Raw genomic sequence first — 17,542 nt, 5'->3', positions numbered from 1 at the left:
ACAGGGGGGAAATGTCTTTTAATACGCTCCCACAAAGTGGATGTAAGTCATAATGTGCAGTCCCTTCCTGGGGAACTGTACAAAGGAAAAGGTTGCTGACTTGATGTACGTATGGAGGCAGTTGTCTTTCTTTTCATTCAATGTATTTGTAAGGCTATTGGGGACATGTATAGGAAAAGAAGGGTTGATAAGCTGTAGCACTTTCTCCCTAGTGGAAACTGATGCAAATAGCACCATATTTTCTTCCTACGGCAGCTGGGATTTGTAATCTTAGTCCCATGGGGAATAAGCACTTTGCCAGGAATCTGGAGCATCTTGGACCCCCCTCCCCCACTACCACATGTGAGTCACTGGGCCCTCAGGGTGTAAGGGAAGGGGGCAGCAGAGGTGTCAAAGATAGGCATTCAAGCATTCCCTGCTCAGTTTGAACTTACTTGCAAGGACTCAATTAGGGATGCTCATTTCTGGTACAACCTATTAGATTTCTCATGGCATCTCTAATTAAGCTGCAGTTTGTTCATCCACACCCATATCCAATTCAGAACTGCCCCGAAACATCTTTTTAGATCTCCAACTGCCTCTGTAGGGTAGCATGTTGGAAATGAAGAGAGAGAGCTGTGTGTCATCCATATACTAGCGTGGGGGTGATTATTACAACTACATTTAGAACATCCAGCAGGGGGAATAATTATTCAATGTCACATTAGGGATGGAAGGATCTGTCAATTTCAGTTCTTCAGTTTCTCATTTTTCTATTTTTACATTCAGTTCTCCAGGTTTCTGCAGTTTCTGTGTTTTAACACATTATTGTCTGCGGTTTTGACAAACGCACATGTTTTGGCAAGCAATTTATCCTCGTAAATGCATTTTTGTATGCAATTTTCACAAATATATTCATTTTATACACATTTTCTCCCAACATCCTTTTTTATGAACATTGGTTGGAGAACTGCATTGCAGAAATTCTGATAAGTGGGATTTTTGAAGGATGGCTGTGCTCCACGTTTTGTTTCAGAATGTGCAAGTTTGATAAATTAAGCTTTAAATGTGAATGTAATCAAATTTGTCCCCTGTCCCTGCACTTGCAGTTGCCAGTTTGAATGAGCTTAGTTCAACCTTCACCTATAATCACAGCCAGGAAACTTTCATACGGAGTTAGCCTAGTACTCTTCCTTTTTAATGCTTAAGAAGCAGCATGTTACCTATACAGGACTTAGTTTAACACCCCAGTCACACATGTGTTTCTACACGTTCTGTCAGCATCACTATATTACCAAGGTTTTTGCATAACTGGCATATAAATCACCTGGGATTTCTAGATCAAGCCTACTATATATTTAAGAAAAATGTGGATTTAGACCTCTTAATTATTTGGGGGTGTCAAGGGGAAAAAATAAGTTGAATTTATTTCTAATAAAATGTATTTTGAATTGGGTTACCAGAGATGCTGAATAATATGTTTTAATAATATATGTTTTAAAAGCATTAATTTAAAACTTGAATTTTTAACCTCATCATATGAGCTAGATTATTTCTCCAACATTAAAGAGGATTTAACACCACAGTTCTAGGCATGTCTACTTGGGTGTAAGCCCCATTAAATCAAATGGAATGGCAGCCTAATTTACCGAGGACCCGCATAAGTAATCGTTTTCACATCTAAGATACTTAATGTGTATCATTAGGCCCATCCAGTGACCGAACACCAGAGATGACAGCATTATCTTCATAGTTTTGTCAAGGTGCTGAATAAGGCGAAAGAAGTCAGAGACTTTTCTCCGAAATGACACAGTTGGCTAAGCTCCCCTCTCCTTTCTGGCATCGAGAGCTTAAGCCTGTGCATGTCATGTCACAAGAGTGACAGGTGAAGGAAGGTGGTACAGTGATCTCTCTTGTAAAGTATATGAAAACTATTCCTCTTGACATTTGATCCGTAGCTTTTAGTTCCCCAGGAAAATGAGCGTCCGTCTCTACGTTCCTGTGGGCCTATCCCTTTGCAGAGTTATAAAATACTCATCCAGATGGCACCAAATGTTTACACAGAAGCCAAGGGTTAAGTCAGTCACAAGCAGAAGTACCTAAGATTTGCTTACTAAACAGATACTTGGAATGCTGGCTCCGTACTCCTTGGGGCCTTGTCAAATGAAGCATCAGATAACATGTTCAGCACAAAGCAAACAGAATGAGGAAGCTGGTCACTCAGGCCTGGACACGTTCTGTGGTCACTTTCAGATACAAATTCAGCAAACAAGTGACATACAGAGTACACATTGTATAAAGCTCTAAAGCTGCAGATTATACAGTGGTACCTTGGGTTACATACGCTTCAGGTTACATACACTTCAGATTACAGACTCCGCTAACCCATAAATAGTGCTTCAGGTTAAGAACTTTGCTTCAGGATGAGAACAGAAATCGTGCTCTGGCAGTGCGGCAGCAGCCGGAGGCCCCATTAGCTAAAGTGGTGCTTCAGGTTAAGAACAGTTTCAGGTTAAGAACGGACCTCCAGAACGAATTAAGTACTTAACCCGAGGTACCACTGTACTGCTGTGGACAACAATGACTACCATTTTGCAACCAAAATGATCATGGGGCTGAAACAATTCTCTATAAACATGGTTGCAACATTTGGGGCTTTTAACTTAGAACAAAAGATGAGTAAACGGGGACATGATAGAAGTGTATAAGGATCTTTCTGCACATAGCATTTATACCAGTATAGTTGCTGTTTGGTCCAATAATTTAAAGAACAGAGTTGCAGCTGATTTTCTGCAACTTTGGTCACATGCTTCCAATATTGGAGAATAAGAGCAGGTTTTCCTTCCAGGGCAGGTCGTGCAGTACTGTGCTCTTGGATTTTTAATCTTGTTTAATTTTATTTGCATGCAGTGGGAGTATCTTGTCAAGGTAAACCTGTCAAGAGAATCAGAATATGTTGCTGTCGTTTTAGGCTATTTTTATCTCCCTTGTGCAGTTATGCAGGAAAGCTTGAGTAATATATCTTGTTGTTGTTTTTTGCCCCTGATGAGATTTATGTTTTGGAAAACAACAACCCTGCAGACTCTGCAGTTGACACAAAAATGATATTATATTTTTCATTAGGATAATGATGTAAAATTATTCAATTTCTTTCCATTCCTAATGCACTTCATTGCAATGTAGCAATGCAACCCCCTCCCCCAAGACTTTGAATGATATAGTTAGGATGTTTCGCATAGTAAGCTCTTGTGTGTTAATAGTACAATCTTTGAAACTGAAAGACCATGACCCCCCCTTAGAATAAAATAGATGTAAGTACCACTGCAAGCACAAAGAAAAAATGGGAATACTTAAAAGTTTAACTGTTAATATCTTCCTGTTCTCTTACTTTCCTAAATGCATGGACTACTTCCTTCCTTGCATTTTCTTTCAATATCACCACAACACAGCCACATTACCTATGAGAAAATGCAGATCTCCATTATTATTATTATTATTATTATTATTATTATTGTTTACTATTCACATTTCATTCTAAGGCCCAAACAATTTAAAATGCAACATAAAAAAAGTTTTTAAAACTTACAAAAAACACAGTCACAAAAATAGGGTGGATTCTGAAAATTTACATCTCAGATGTCAAAGGACTGAGATGGTTTAATAGTTTGTGATTGTCCGACTGATCTGATCTACATATACAGGCAAATAAGGAAGCTCTGACACACCCTTGAACGCTAGGTTGTAGTCAACATTTGTTGAACTCAGAGTAGACTCATAGAAATCATTGAGTAGGACTTAATTTTGATCCATGAATTTCAGTGGGTCTACTCTAACTTATTTACCGTAGGTACAACCCTTCATATTCACCCTCAAACACTTAGTAGAACAATGAAAAGTAGAAAATCTGTTTGTTAGATTTGGTATAATATATTTTGTTTTCATTATACATAACACTTACAGTGCATCCTGACTTTATCCAGTACTTTATTCCTCTGAACATGTTATACAGTATCACATTATAAAGATGTCATTTAATTTTAGCTTACAGCTATGTAATAACTAATAGTAGCAATTTTGGCCACAGTGGTTCAGAAAAGTCTTCATGACCTCAGCTTATTAACATTTCACATAAATGCAACAAAAGAAATACCTTGTGATTAATTAATAAGGTATGAAGAATATTCTTGGGTCTTTTGAGTCTGGCAGGAAGAATGGTTGTTTTTTTTAAAGGGGCAAGAGGGAACTCCTTGAAGTGATTAAATTTTATATAAAATGATTCACAGTATTAATTTAATCAAGCAATACCTTCCCTTTGAGGCATGTAATCTAGCAGTTTTAGTATCTCCCATATTCTTTTCAATTTTTATCACCTTCACCACTGAACATAATTTTCTTTATTCCTGTTCTAGAACATGGGAATAAATTCTAAAATTTAGAGAACAATAGCTGAGTTTAAATCAACTCCCATGAAAATCAGTGGGGCAAGCTAGCCATGATTACTTTCTCATTCTATTGCAAAGGGATTTTATAAAACTATTGTATGAGTTTAGGCGGAGACCCAAAGACATAGATTCAGGTTGCATGTCATAGTAAACCATAGTTAATGGCTTACCTTGAATGTGCTCCCCTGTCCACCACTAGCTTCGGAAGGAAAGGTTTTTTCAGACAGTAAACTGAACAGCCATAGTGAGTGGGGCTTTCTGTTGTTCCTACTCATGTCCATTCAGTGTACTCACACACTAAATGTCTGAAAATGCCAAGAGAGACAACTAAAAGCTGTTTTGCCACTTGAATTCTGGGAAAAGATTGTTCTGAGCTGGCTGATGCAAAAGTTCCTAGGAGTATAAAGGAACTCTCTCTAGGGATCTGATGTGAAGTTGGCCATTTTACTGCCTCCTGTAGGAGCTTCTGCTTGCTTCCATTATTCACTGCTTGCATATTTGAACACACTACAAATATCTAGTGCTAGGTTATTCAAAGGAAACAAAATCTTTTATCTCACCTTTGACTTCTCACCATTTGGGAAAGAGGAGAGTGCATAATAATAATGTCACTAGAAAAAAAAAATCCTTCCAATAGCACTTTAGAGACCAACTAAGTTTGTTATTGGTATGAGCTTTCGTGTGCATGCATTTATTAGTAAAATAAGTTCATCACCATCCTTTACAACATTTTCAGTATTCCCTAGTACATTGTCTTTCTAGATCGCACAAGCGATGCTGCATCAGAACTGCAGCAATTTTGACCCAGCAGGCTTTTCCATTGCACATGCAGCTTTTTACATACCTTTTCACACATTTAACATTTTGCAGCTCTACCCATAAGTAGATATAACCAATATATGGATATTGGGCAGGGGGAGGTGGTTGATTAAACGTTAGTGAAGTCTTTCTCACTAACATTTTGAATTCCATAGTATGACTAAGTAATATTAATGAGAAACGTTCTAAACTATTTGTATTTACAGGGTGTGCCAGGAATAGAAGGTCCTCAGGGGCCACCTGGGAAAGAAGGCCAGAGGGTGAGTAGATTCATGAACAACTGGTTTATGCTTGCTTACCTCAACAGGCTGTTCCTGAGCAGGAACTAAGATGCTTGTGTTGCAACAGCTGAATGAGAAGCCATATTTTGCTTTGTTGAACTTTGTAATGGCGACTGCAGAAATCTTTTGGGGTCAATCTGGTTTTATTTTCTGATATTTTCTGTGAGGTACTGCCCTGAACCTTTCAAACAGCATAGTATGGCACCTCCTCCTGATGAGATGTTGCTCAAACGCGGATACTCTGTTTTCCCCATGCTTTAAAAAAAAATCCCTTCAATTTGCATGATGTTTGCCACCAAGGCTTTCCTTGTTGAGGGAGCTTTCTGCTAACTGCCATTCCATCTCCCCTTTTCTAAAATAAAACCTTTTTGGGTTTCAGGAAACAGAAGGAGCTTGATACGGAGAGGTCCATCTAAGTCGAGCATGGGTACTTATAACTTGGGTACCTCCGCTCCAAATAATTGTTGACGGGGTTCCATTTTGAATTCCCATGGGCAAGCCAGGAGCTCTTTGCATACATTCAGTCCATGGCAAAAAAAAAAAGGTGTGGGGTGGCAGGGGGAGGGTAGAACATCTTGACAGCAGGCTTTATTTGGGGCCTGCTGCATCATACACATTCATTTTTCACAGAATTAGCCCCTGAAAGGGGCTCAGATCACAACCTTATTCATTCTGTCATGGAAACCTAGTGAACTGTTGTATGGAAGGGGCCGGGGTCTCTCTAGCAGTGAATTGACACTGACCTCTCTGAAGTTCAATTTCCAGGCTTCTCTGGGGGGAAACTATAATAGCAACACTGGTATAAGAGTCATATAAGTTTATGGTGCAGATATGCTCAAACCATGTGGGAAATGCTGTGCCAGCTGTTCTTAATACATTCAGAGGCATATCATACACACATAACCATATGGTGCACATGTAAGCTAAGAATTCTGTTTAGCAACATATCTACAGGTCTGGTTATTATGTGTAATCTGGAGAAGTCTGAAGAAAGATGAGGTAGCATTTGCAGGTGAACACAACAAGATAACCTGTGATGAAAAGATGCCATCAATAAATTAAACAGGGTTTTACAAAATGCAAAATCTAAATATAAGCTAAACAAATGTCACTTTCCAAAAAAAAATTCCTGCTCGGATGTCAGGGTCATGGAAGAGTCTCCCCTAATTAATAATTTTCTAGTTATGATTGGAATAATTTTCTCTGTCCCATCTGGTCTGGTCTAAATGTGTAGAACTAAAAGTCTGTGGGAGTAAAGAGTGTACATTTTCTTAGAGAACCTTTTGGCCTCCTCACACTTTTGACACATTTATCTTAAAATAAAATACAAAATAAAGAAATGTGGGTGATTAAACCTCAGTGATTTGCAAACAAAATTACGGTTAGAAGAATAATAAATCATTTAATGTTTCATATAAAGATCAAGAGGCTTTCTGCTAGTAAGAACTTCTTCAACAGTAAATGAAATGATATAATTAAATATAAAAGGAACTGAAATAGTAGAGAATGAGAAAACAAGCGGAGTGTGACAAATATTATTGTTGGGCAGCTTAGCAAATGTAACCCCTGCCTGTTTATATGGCTGCCTTTCCCTACTTGGTGCCCTCCAGTTGGTGGACTAAACTGCCATTATCCTGGACCATTGGCCATGCTGACTAGGTCTGATGGGAGTTATAGTCCAAAAGAAGGACTTCAGGTTGGGGAGGGCTGCTCTACATTTTTGTGTGTTTCAGAACTACTGATCTCTGAGTATACGGAAACAGGTTTATTTAGTCTCTTCTTAGAGCATTAGGAGAAGAATTTGACATGGGAGGTATCATCAAGCAAGGTACCTCCATGTGCTCTCTGTGGGTGCATGAAAGGAATGTAAAATGCAGGTGCCTGAACATTTGAATTAGCTCTTGGAAATACCACTGAGAACCAGACACTAACATTAGTCACCCAAATACGGACTTTCAAAGCCTGCATTTGATACTAATGCATGTGAATCTGTCCTTGATCTACAACAGTTGCTTGTATTAAATTAAGATGTTGATCATATGTTCCTTAATTCCTACTGTTATGTTACATTTATGTCATTCATTCGATTCCAGATTCCATAGCTGGCCCTAGCAAAAATTATAGAAAGAGTATCAGTACATTGCCTCAGAAATATATAAATAGCTTGTTCTTAAATAACCCATTCAAATGTTCAATCACTGATGTACAGGACTTGTCAATTGATGGTACTACATAGCATTTTGTGTGGGATCCAGCCTGCTATTTCTTTTTCCCATTTGTGTCTCCATTAATGAGCACTGACATTTCGTAAAACGTTTCATTAACCAAAGCCATACCTCATTATTATTTGGGATGTGGAAGAGGAGAGTTAAAGAAAATTTTTCAATGTAAATTCCCTACCAGATTATTAAGAACTTTTGGTTTCCTTGGTATAATGCTGATGGGTGATGATTCTGATTTAAATAATAATAGTTTTAAAAAACAGTCAGTGAAGGAAGCTTATAATTGCATAGCTCTTTTCAATTTTCTCAGTTATCTATTGATTAAAGATTGTTAGGTGCATTGATCATTACCCTGAGAGTTGTAAAATGTCTTAAAAGATGCTAAAATGAGAGGTCAAAGTTTAGCTCTGCATTAGGTAACAGGAATCTTAAATCTGGTCACATAGTTTATGCCTGTCAGTCACAGGCACAACCTTCCTTCCCCCAAACCAAATTAGCTGGCCTTGCGCTAGGAAAGAGTGCTTGCTATAAAACTAGGAGTGAGTTCTTCATTTATAGAACAAGATGGAGAACAGTCATTTGCTTTGTGGTAGCTTTAAGATGTGCCTTGAAGAAAGATGCTGTAATGACTCCACAAGGCATGTTGTGAAGCTGCAAATGATCCATTTGAGGCCTCTGCTGCAAGAAACATGCTTGCAAAACCCTCACCCACTAGAAATCATATACATGGAAAAAGAAAAATGCCAGAAAGGAGAAAGCCTTTCAGATTTTAGCTAAGAGCACTGCATATATTCTCTTTCACCATTGACTAGATTTTTTCGTTATTATATTTCCTTTATTCTGTAGCATTTAGGTAGCTGATGCTTTTGATATAATACATTTATTCTGGTGCATGCAGACGTTACCATAGAAACAAAGTTACAAAATGCAGAATTTAAGCATTACTGGTTTTGAAGATTGCTACGGATTGAGTAATTTAGAAGTGTTGCCTCCTTGGACTTGTGTCCAGTCCAGTGCTGCCATTATGCAAGTGGAACAGACTTCCACTTGTGTTACAGGACTCCCTTCCTTTCCTACCCCTTTAGTCACCACCCGCTTTATCCTCTGGAACAGCACTAAGTCTTGTGGATTGCGTGAACAGGCGGAGTCCCCCAGATCCCGAGCGGCCCCCCTGTCATGTGGAATAACGACTCAAGACAACGTGCTAAGGGATTAAATTGGCCACAACTTTATTAAATTTCAAATGTGGGTAGACCTTGGCTCAGGCATTGGGTGTTCTCCCTCCCCAGTCCCCAGCCAGGGACCTAGGGAGCATCAGGGTTATCCAGTGGGGGGGGGGATGGGCCGGCTCCGGAGAACATATGTTCAAGCAGAGATAGCCACCCCCGCAGGAGAGGGCAATGACGACCTTTCAGCATACGGTCAAAGCCTCCCTTCAGAAACCCCTTTAACGGGGAACCCTGGTATCGCCGCTGCAAAGAGGAAGATAGACTAAAGGATTCCGCCCAAGGCCTGATACCGCCAAAGTTGTGACGTTTTGCTATGGGAAAGGCGAAACCTGCCAATGCAGGGAAATTCCTTTCCGGCCCTTTAACAGCGACCTTGATGTAGCAGTGCCCGCATACCTGTGAAGAAAAGTTAAACTGCAAAACCTGTGAAGAAAAGTTAACCTGCAAAACAAGACATTAACTGAGGGTGGGTAGGGTGGGAGAAGCTCTGGAGCCAAGTGAGGATTCCCAGGTAAGATCCTCCCTCTATTGTGTGGGCAGGTAGTCCCTCCCCTACCTGGCCTGGTCTCCTTGGCAACGCTTCCCCCAGGTGGGATTGGACAGCTCACTGAGGTAGGCGGAGACCTCTAGGTATCCCACCTGGGGGAAGGCGAAGCCAAGCCTATACTGATGGAGCCGCTCCAGATCCAGGGCACCCCCTGTTTTTATGCGGGGAGCGGTCATTCTCTATTCACCGCTATTACTCTCCTTAGGTTCTTTCTCCTGAGCTGAGTGGCAAGCTAAGGACTCATTAACACCTGCTACGACAAATACTAAGAGATTCTTCTAGAGTTCACTCCTTGGGCTACCTCATTTGTGTGTGGGCCAAGACACAGAAAATTGGTAGTATATGGGAAAACTCTACCCAAATCACTGATCATTGGAAGAAGAAAGGGACTAGAGACAACCTTAGCCTACATTTTTGAAGCAAAGTAGATGAGAGAGTCCTGACTGGGTCTTATGATACTTCTCTTTTTCTTCACATCACTGTGCTGTGATAGGTGATGAATTAGATAAGGACCATGGCATGGGGAATAGGGTTAATCCTTTCCCACTATGCCATTTTTCTTATGCCCCCTGAAGTACTTCTGGTCTGGAGGGAAACAGTTAAAATTTCTCCCTAGCACCATGGTCCTGACCCAGTTTGGAGGGCACATGGTTCTTTTGACAACAACAACAAAAAAAATAAATGAAAAAAATAAGCATCATGATCTCCAGTCAAGGATTTCCCACATGTTTTCTAGTTTGTTCTTTAGCTTGTGTCACAAGGCAAAGCAAGTCTTGCCAGACATTTCATGCTTGCCAAAATCAAAATATAGCCTTGGTTAAGAATGACCAAAAATTGTGAGGGGGAACGAGAAGGTTGCCCATTGTAATCTATTCAGAGCATCTACATTAAAATACAAATCAACTCAGAAAGCACAAAAAAGGCAAAATGGGGCAAATAATTTTTGTATTAACAAGTTAAGGCACACATACGTGCTCCTCTTCGTTAATATGGTAATATGCGGCTTCGACCTGTAGTGGTTTTTTTGTGCTGAAGAAGAACATCATCTGTGCCACTTTCATTTTTGCTATGACATCTCCAGTAAACCACATGAAAGACCATTCCTTTTTATTCGAACTTCAAGCCATGTGAAAGTGCTATTGCAGTGGACCGTCAAACCACATTGCAGCTGTTCATATTCACTTAGACACAGTTGAAATAAAGCTCAGAATGTTCTGGCCCAAATCAACCAGAAATTCTTAAAACGTTTTCAAGTGCTACTACGGCTGCAAGCCGAGGAGCTTTACTGAATCCATTTGGTAGAGCCATGTTATTGAAAAGGCCTGCTGTCTCCAACCCACTTAAGCACTCACCCTGAAAAGCTGTTCCGGGGGGTTGGAGAACCCTCTGGAACAGAATGGGATATGATGCAGAGTGCTACCATGAGCATGGAGAAGGGGCCACCCAAAATGTTGTGTTTTATCATCACATCTGATTTGGCTCTGAGATAATGAAGTCACACATCTAAAGGGTTTGCATGTTTGTAGTCCCATGGACTGCAAGAAGATCAAACCTATCCATTCTGAAGGAAAGCAAACCTGAATGCTCACTGGAAGGGCATATCCTGAAGCTGAAGCTCCAATACTTTGGCCATTTCATGAGAAGAGAAGACTCCCTGGAAAAGACCCTGATGCTGGGAAAGATGGAGGGCACAAGGAGATTGAGGGCACAGTGTTATAGAAGCTACCAACATGAATTTGACGAAACTCCGGGAAGCAGTGGAAGACAGGAGTGCCTGGCGTGCTCTGGTCCATGGGGTCATGAAGAGTCGGACACGACTAAACAACAACAACAGCTCTCTCTAATTCATAGAATTGGCAAGCAATCTGCCAGCTTCCAGAAGCTGGAGGAGGGAAAAGGAAGTTTATAATTTTTCCATCGGCAAAATTCAGGTCTTCATTATGATCTGTTTTTCACTGGAAAGGCAGGGTGTAAGACTTTGGCATTCAGTTTAGGAATTCTACACACACTTAAATCTCATTGACCATATGCAAACATTTTACAATCTTGAAAAACAAAACAAAACAGCAATATGGACAGGAAACTAAATGGTGTCGATAGAAAGATACACATACGCATTTGGATGCAGATTTTGCATGATATGGGATATATTAAGAAGCTGTTTGTTTCCTGGATGGATCTGTGATTCATTGTTTCTGAAGGCTAATGAGGGCTTTTAGTGTATCTTTCCTTGCTCATTCATCTGGAATTGAATCAAGGTAGCATAGGGATGAAAGACAACTGCTAGCCCTTCTAGCAAGAGGTCGCTGCTTCTGCTGCTATCCTTCCCACCCCAAAATTGCTTCCACTTAATGAGAGAGAAAAAGGCTAATTCACATTTCTTGCTGTTAATGCAAGCTGAATGGGATGTTTCTTCTTCTGGCATATAATCGTGGGTGAGCAGGGAGAGAGAAGGATCATATGGTCTCTTGAGAGAAGAAGGCTGAATGTTTTAAAATAGTGGTTATAACAAGAGAGAACAAACCCATTCCTGTTTCCCAAATATTCAGAGCTGTCATTTAACGGGCATAGTGCTTTTTAACCACTAAACCACCATATGCACACATTTGCCATAACTCCAATTAGCTAAGTACTACAGACTCCCTGCTTTTCAAAAGTCAAGCCTTGGACCCTCTGCTTTTGGAAATTTTTCATATCTCTAGGGTAGTTTTTGTTATGTGGTGCCAAGGACCCCCTGGGTGGGTTATGCGGACCCCCTGGGGTCTGCAGGCCACCCTTTGGGAACCGTCGATGTATATAATTGGATGCTCTGTGAATGATTTTATTTTCATTTATTTATTAAATGTGATGATGCCAAGTATTTGCTGAAATCACAGTGATCCATAGGTTAAGAGGAAGAGCAAGGGGCTGGATTCAGTCCTTTCTCTTCCCCTGCCACACACGTGATAGACAGGGCTCTAGATGTTTTAACCAAGGCAATACACAACGTTGCCAGTGTGTGTGTAACTATAAGCAGTTAGGCACAATTGTAATCACCATAGGAACAGATAAGGAGAAAACAAATGGGACCTTGCAACAAAACATTTGTTTTATCCTATTCTGTTTCTATTGATGGGCATTGCCATACAAATGGTGTGTGTGCACCGTGTCATGTGATCAATTATGCAAGGCGGGGCTTGCCTGCCCCCCCCCCAATATTTTATTCAAGTTGACACCCCTGTACTTGTGTGTCTCTTCCTTCTGCCTCCTTTTCTGGCGATTCCATTCTTCTTCCTAGTCACTTATCAGTTCTCTGTGGTGGTGCCATTTGGCTACATATGCAGGAAAATGCAACGGCTTAAATTGGAGATAGAGGGAATGATAGTAATGGAGTATGCTTCAAAAGGCTCATGGCTGACTGGCACAAGGTGTTTTGGCATCCTGTTTACTACGATGTCCACTCTAACTTTGCGTATGACATCTTAGAGGGGAAAAGGTTTAAGGGTTTGCGAGGGTATAATGTTTTTCTGTGGTAATTAGCACCTGAGTCACAGTTGTGCATGTCAATCAAAATCCCATTTTCTTTGGCTTAATGCTCTCCCTGCTACTTTGTTTAGACTGCTCCCATTTAAAGTGTCACTCTAAAGTCAATACACACTAAGTGACAGACAGAAAGACAGACAGACACAGGAAACTACTTTTAAGGTGGCCATTAGCATTTGATTTTAACGCTATTGTAGCACAAGCTCATTCTAATTGTAATATGTTTAAAAACTGTTTAAGATTTAGAGTATCATATTTCAGGGTCTACATCTCTTTTGTTTCCTTATTTAAATTGTAAGTTTTTGTAAGTTGGACTAGAGTTGGGTTCAGATTCCAAATAACCTGATTGCATGGAACAGCTTTCCCATTGACTTCTGTGGCAGTATCATGGAAGCTTAGACACGCATGCGGCTCTATGTCCACATTGTAGCACGTAAGACTTTTGGATTAGAACCAAAGATTCAAATAACTGCAAGTCAGCAACCTTCTGTCACAGCGGCCAGCTAGATGCCTGTGGGAATCCCACAAACGGGGCCTGATCAATCTTCCTGCATTTTCCAGCTACTGGTATTCAGAAACATAATGCCTCTGAAAGTGGAGGTAGAGCATATCTGGTTAGTAGCCACTGATAGCATTATCTTCCATGAATTGGTTTAATCTTCTTTAAAAGCTATCCAGGGTAGTGGCCTTCGCTCCCTCTTGTGGAAGCAAATTCCATGGTTTAACTGCTTTTGGGGGGGAATGTACTTCCGTCAGTCCTGAATCTTCCAACATTCATCTTCATTAGATGTCCATGAATTAGATGTCCATGTTATAAAAGAGGGAGGGGAACTTTTTTTTTTTAGGTAGGCACTGGTGACTTCAGTCAAGTGGGGCTTGATCCTTTGTGCTTGATCCAGAAGCTCAGTTAGTGCAGAGTATTGCAGCCTAATCAGAGATCTGCATTGGTTTCCCATTTGATACTGGGACAAGATCACTTTGTTGTTGTTATTTTTAAAAAAATAATTTTTATTGGTTTTTCCACGTATTTTCTAACATAACATTCTTTTAAACATCATTTCGAAATTTTTGGCTATCACAGCCTAAGACTTCCTTCAACCTCGACTGATGGTTTTCTAAAGTCTTTCTAATTATGCATTGTGTTACTATAATTATTGCTATAAACTCAAATTTCCAATACATCTATTCTTAATTCTTTTCACAATAATTTATAAATTACTCCTTACAAAACTTCTTTTAACCCTACAAGCGATGTCAATTGATTACAATTGCTTTCCAGATATATCAAAAACTTCTTCTATTCTTTTAGGAAAGTCTGGTCCTGCTGGTTCCAAATTTTCCCTTTTAGTCTCGCTATCTCAGCATAGTTCATCAGTTTCTCTTGCCACTCTTCTTTAGTTGGTATTTCTTCTTGTTTCCATCTTTGGGCTAATAGTATCCGGGACAAGATCACTTTGACTCGTGTATGCCTACTTAGCCGCTTCAATTTGTGGGACTAGCTCAGTTTCAGTTGCCAAATGATACTCTTTCCGCACTTGTAAGAAATATTTTAGTGTGGCAGCACCTGTACTTTGGGGCTCGCTGCCTATTGACATCATGCAAACCTTTGCTGTATTCTTTTCTGGGCCTTCTTAAAACATGGAGAAGTTATATGTGTTTTCTCTCTTTTTAGCTACTGTTGCTTTTAATCATTTTTTTGCATGTTTATTTTTAAAATTCCATTTAAAAATATTTTTAATTGAGAATTTAGATGTTATATTTTATACTTTTGTAAGTCCTTAGAGGTTTTCTTACAGTCAAGCAGTATATAAATCTTGTTAAATGGTTTGGGTTTGTTTTTTTTAAAATCCACTTTCTCCATTCTATGCATAAGTATATACACTTCAATCATATTGCCTCGTGCTCAACCTTTCTCTATACTAAAAAGCTGCACATGTTGTAACACTACCCCAAAGTGGGGTTGTTGCATCCTCTTGATCATTCTGCTTGCCCTTTTGTGAAGCCCTTCTGATTCTATCCTTTTTAAGGTAAGGTGTCCAGAACTTTCCACATGCAATAACACCACATATTTGTATAATGGCATTATTATATTAGCAGTTTTATTTTCAGTTCCTTTCCTAATGGTCCCTAAAATGGAATTTATGTCTTTGACAGGTGCCACACACTGGTTCGACAGCTTCATCAAGCTATCCACTATGTTCTTAGTCAATCCCCAGCAGTTCAGACTCTAAGACAGTATATGTGAAATTAAGATTATTATTATTTTTTTCCCTGAAATGCATAACTTTACAGTTGTTTACATTGGATTGCATTTGCCATTTAATTGCCGATTCATTCAGTCTGGAGAGGTCCTTTTGAAGTTCTTACAATCTCTTTTTGCTTTAACAATGCTGAGCAATGTAGTTTCATCAACAAACCCGGCTACCTTACTACTCACCACTAACTCTAGATTTATGAACAAGTTAAAAAGCACAGATCTCAGTCCTAAACCCTTGAGGACTCCAGAGTTCTGGAACAGCTCCCAGCCCCCCAGAGCAGCTTTTCAGAGGGCTAGTAAGGGAAGGAAGAATCAATGGAAATTTTCTCTCCCCTATGTCCCAGGAGTGTCCTGTGAACAGAACTCTACATAGGGGAACTCTATGTAGATCCAAGCCAATGTAAACAACTTATAAATTGATACAGCTACAAGGTTTCAGAAGGAAATAAAACTACTGAGGAGTTTTTTTATTTAAAAAAAATCATTTTTGTATCTTCATCGTCTTAACCTTAAAAAAAACCAAGCTGACATCTCTGGAAACAGTCAAACAAAAAGCTTTAAAAGCTATTAATGAAAAGCTAAGTTAACAGATAGCATATTGACCTAAAAATGCACGGCCATATGTGAAATGCATGAACTTAAAAGTGATACCAGGAGACACATGGCTGCTGAAAAATGTTAATCTACTGTTTTCCGGTCTTGGATTCCCATAGAATTGCTTAGCTCTTGGAATCAAGGTTTAGCTGGCTGTGACTCTTAGCAGGTGACAGATGACTTAAGTAATGGAGATCAATAAGTAGGAAGCACATAATTCAGTTCACTTACAACATAGCTGAAAATCAGTCTAGAAAATGGAGGGGAGGACATTTGTAAATGTGTTAAACACAGCCTATTGTATATGTCTGAATTATATTGCAGTTCTGGACTCGCTGAATGTTAGCGCCCTATCAAAATGCTTTTATCCCTGAACCATAACCTGTAAAATGAATGCAAGTTAAAAATATGTTGAAGCGAATTTTCCCTTTTGTTTCTAATAATTGTCTGAAAGCTGTTAAAGCTCATTGTTTCAATTGTAAGTTGCGTGGCTTCTTTCTGCCTTACAGTCTTATGCTTTGCCACTGTTTCCAGCATAAGTTCAAGGAAATGCTTGTTTACTAGAGTGGCAACAGACATAAGTACCCCATATCAGCTCTCTTATACATGCAGTTGCACTTTTAAAGGGCTTAAAAAGTGGTATTTATAACTTTTCTTGAATAGTAGGGCCACTGAAGTACAACTTCAGAAAGTACAACTTTCTGAAATATTTTCCAAAAAGTTCATTGAATGTGTGACTTTTCATATCTATTAACTGCCATTGTTTCACCTATCTGCTGTACTGATATCATTCACCCCTTTCTGCCTCCTGATTAGATCTCTTTCCTCCAGCAACTCAAGGCATTTGGGATGTCACAATACTACATAGCCAATCAGCTGTGGTTCTGTGCTGATGTCACTGAGGGCAAACATAGCCAATTTAGAGTCACTGGTCACATGGACTTCCCTTGCCAGTTAGTGATTGCTAAGTGAACTGAACATCATGACTTGGAAACAAACAACTTATTTCCAGGGCTATTCTTTCTGAATAAGTGAACACTGCCTTTTGCAACACCAAAAAGGAGATAGGTGGTACTGTGGTCTAAACCACTGAGCCTCTTGGGCTTGCCAATCAGAAGGTTGGCGGTTCAATTCCGCACAACAGGGTGAGCTCCTGTCACTTGGTCCCAGCTTCTGCCAACCTAGCAGTTCGAAAGCACACCAGTGCAAGTATATAAATAGGTACCGCTGTGGTGGGAAGATAAACAGCGTTTTCGTGCACCCTGGCACTCGTCACGGTGTCCCATTGCACCAGATGTGGTTTAGTCATGCTGACCACATGACTGAGAAAGCTGTCTATGGACAAACACCAGCTACCTTGGCCTGAAAAGCAAGATGATCGCCATACCCCACAGTCGCCTTTGACTGGATTTTGCCATCCAGGGGTCCTTTACCTTTTTACCTTTACCTTTGCAGCACCACATAAAAAACAAAAACAAAAACCAACAACACCAAAAGTGACACTGAAATTTAACCACTTTTGATGCTGTCCTGGTTTTTCCAGTCCCCTAGGAAAGCTGAGTAGGGAGGCAGATAATGAGTTAGCCTTTTTTCTTACAGATGAGAATAAGACCAGTTTGGGTCCTGTTTGCAGGAATAAAAACCACCAAC

The 17,542-nt window shown here is 39.8% G+C and overlaps 1 protein-coding gene across 6 annotated transcripts in view; it reads left to right on the top strand.

The window, feature by feature from the left end:
• Nucleotides 1-17,542, top strand: part of COL19A1 (collagen type XIX alpha 1 chain) — a 193,897-nt gene that overhangs the window by 115,850 nt on the left and 60,505 nt on the right. For all 6 annotated transcript variants that reach the window (XM_079970398.1, XM_079970399.1, XM_079970397.1 and 3 more), the window contains exon 16: nucleotides 5,447-5,500. In XM_079970398.1, the coding sequence (XP_079826524.1) occupies nucleotides 5,447-5,500 (54 nt within the window). The remainder of the gene's footprint in view (nucleotides 1-5,446; nucleotides 5,501-17,542) is intronic.

This window comes from Podarcis cretensis (assembly GCF_951804945.1).
Source record: "Podarcis cretensis genome assembly, chromosome: 3".
Classification (NCBI taxonomy): domain Eukaryota; kingdom Metazoa; phylum Chordata; class Lepidosauria; order Squamata; family Lacertidae; genus Podarcis; species Podarcis cretensis.
The sequence above is the reverse complement of the archived record's forward strand: the minus strand, read 5'-3'. Positions and strand labels throughout refer to the sequence as shown.